Source organism: Acyrthosiphon pisum, unplaced genomic scaffold (assembly GCF_005508785.2).
Source record: "Acyrthosiphon pisum isolate AL4f unplaced genomic scaffold, pea_aphid_22Mar2018_4r6ur Scaffold_21648;HRSCAF=24480, whole genome shotgun sequence".
Classification (NCBI taxonomy): domain Eukaryota; kingdom Metazoa; phylum Arthropoda; class Insecta; order Hemiptera; family Aphididae; genus Acyrthosiphon; species Acyrthosiphon pisum.
Genome location: NW_021771137.1, coordinates 52,215 through 52,937, shown reverse-complemented (window position 1 = coordinate 52,937; position 723 = coordinate 52,215). Strand labels below are relative to the sequence as shown.

The following is a 723-nucleotide window of genomic DNA, read 5'->3' as shown; positions in this document are numbered from 1 at the left end:
ATGCTCTTGCAGGTGTATCGCAGGAAAATCCAATAACATCTATTTTAAAAATTCTTTGCCGAATATTTAAACCATTTTTAATTAAATAGCTTACCTCCTGAATAAAGTCTTTCATAAAATCGTTAACATTTTTAGGTTTCGAATCACCACTATACACTGCAACAATAAATGGATTTGAGTCATATTTATCATGCACAATAAGTCCCAAGTTGGGCCAAAATTGTTGACTTGAACTGTTGTACAGTGGTAAGCCATCAATGTTAAATAATAAGCGTATGGTATTTTCAGTATACTCCTCAGAGATTATATCTTTTAGTCCTTCTTCAATACCAAAATATACATACGACCCATTTGTGTTTTTTAAACTCTTCATTACTTGAATGTTTTCATTAGACTTGGTTTGTAGTAAGCCCGTTGCTGATTTAGGTAGATCATAATGATTTTCGGAACGCAATATTTCAAGCAAATTTTCAATTAACTCAACTGTCATGTTGCTTCTGAATCGTACAACAAAGTTTTGTAGTTTATCACGAAGGCTTGGCACTGTAGAAGATATATTGTAGTCATCACTACAGTCACGATTTTGATGAATTCTGAGAAGATGATGATGAAGAAGAATTGTTATCTGGTGATCTACTTAAGTATTCTAGAGATGATTCTGTTAGGTTAGATAAATCATAATTATCCAGATAATTATCTTCAATGCTGTTTGGCAGTCTTATA

The 723-nt window shown here is 32.1% G+C and overlaps 1 protein-coding gene across 1 annotated transcript; it reads right to left on the bottom strand.

The window, feature by feature from the left end:
• Positions 1-94: 94 nt before the first annotated feature.
• On the bottom strand, positions 95-490 carry LOC103311219 (the record flags this gene model as incomplete). Its single annotated transcript, XM_008190798.1, has 1 exon — positions 95-490. A coding segment is annotated over exon 1 (396 nt), but the record flags the coding sequence as incomplete, so codon positions are not given.
• Positions 491-723: the final 233 nt, after the last annotated feature.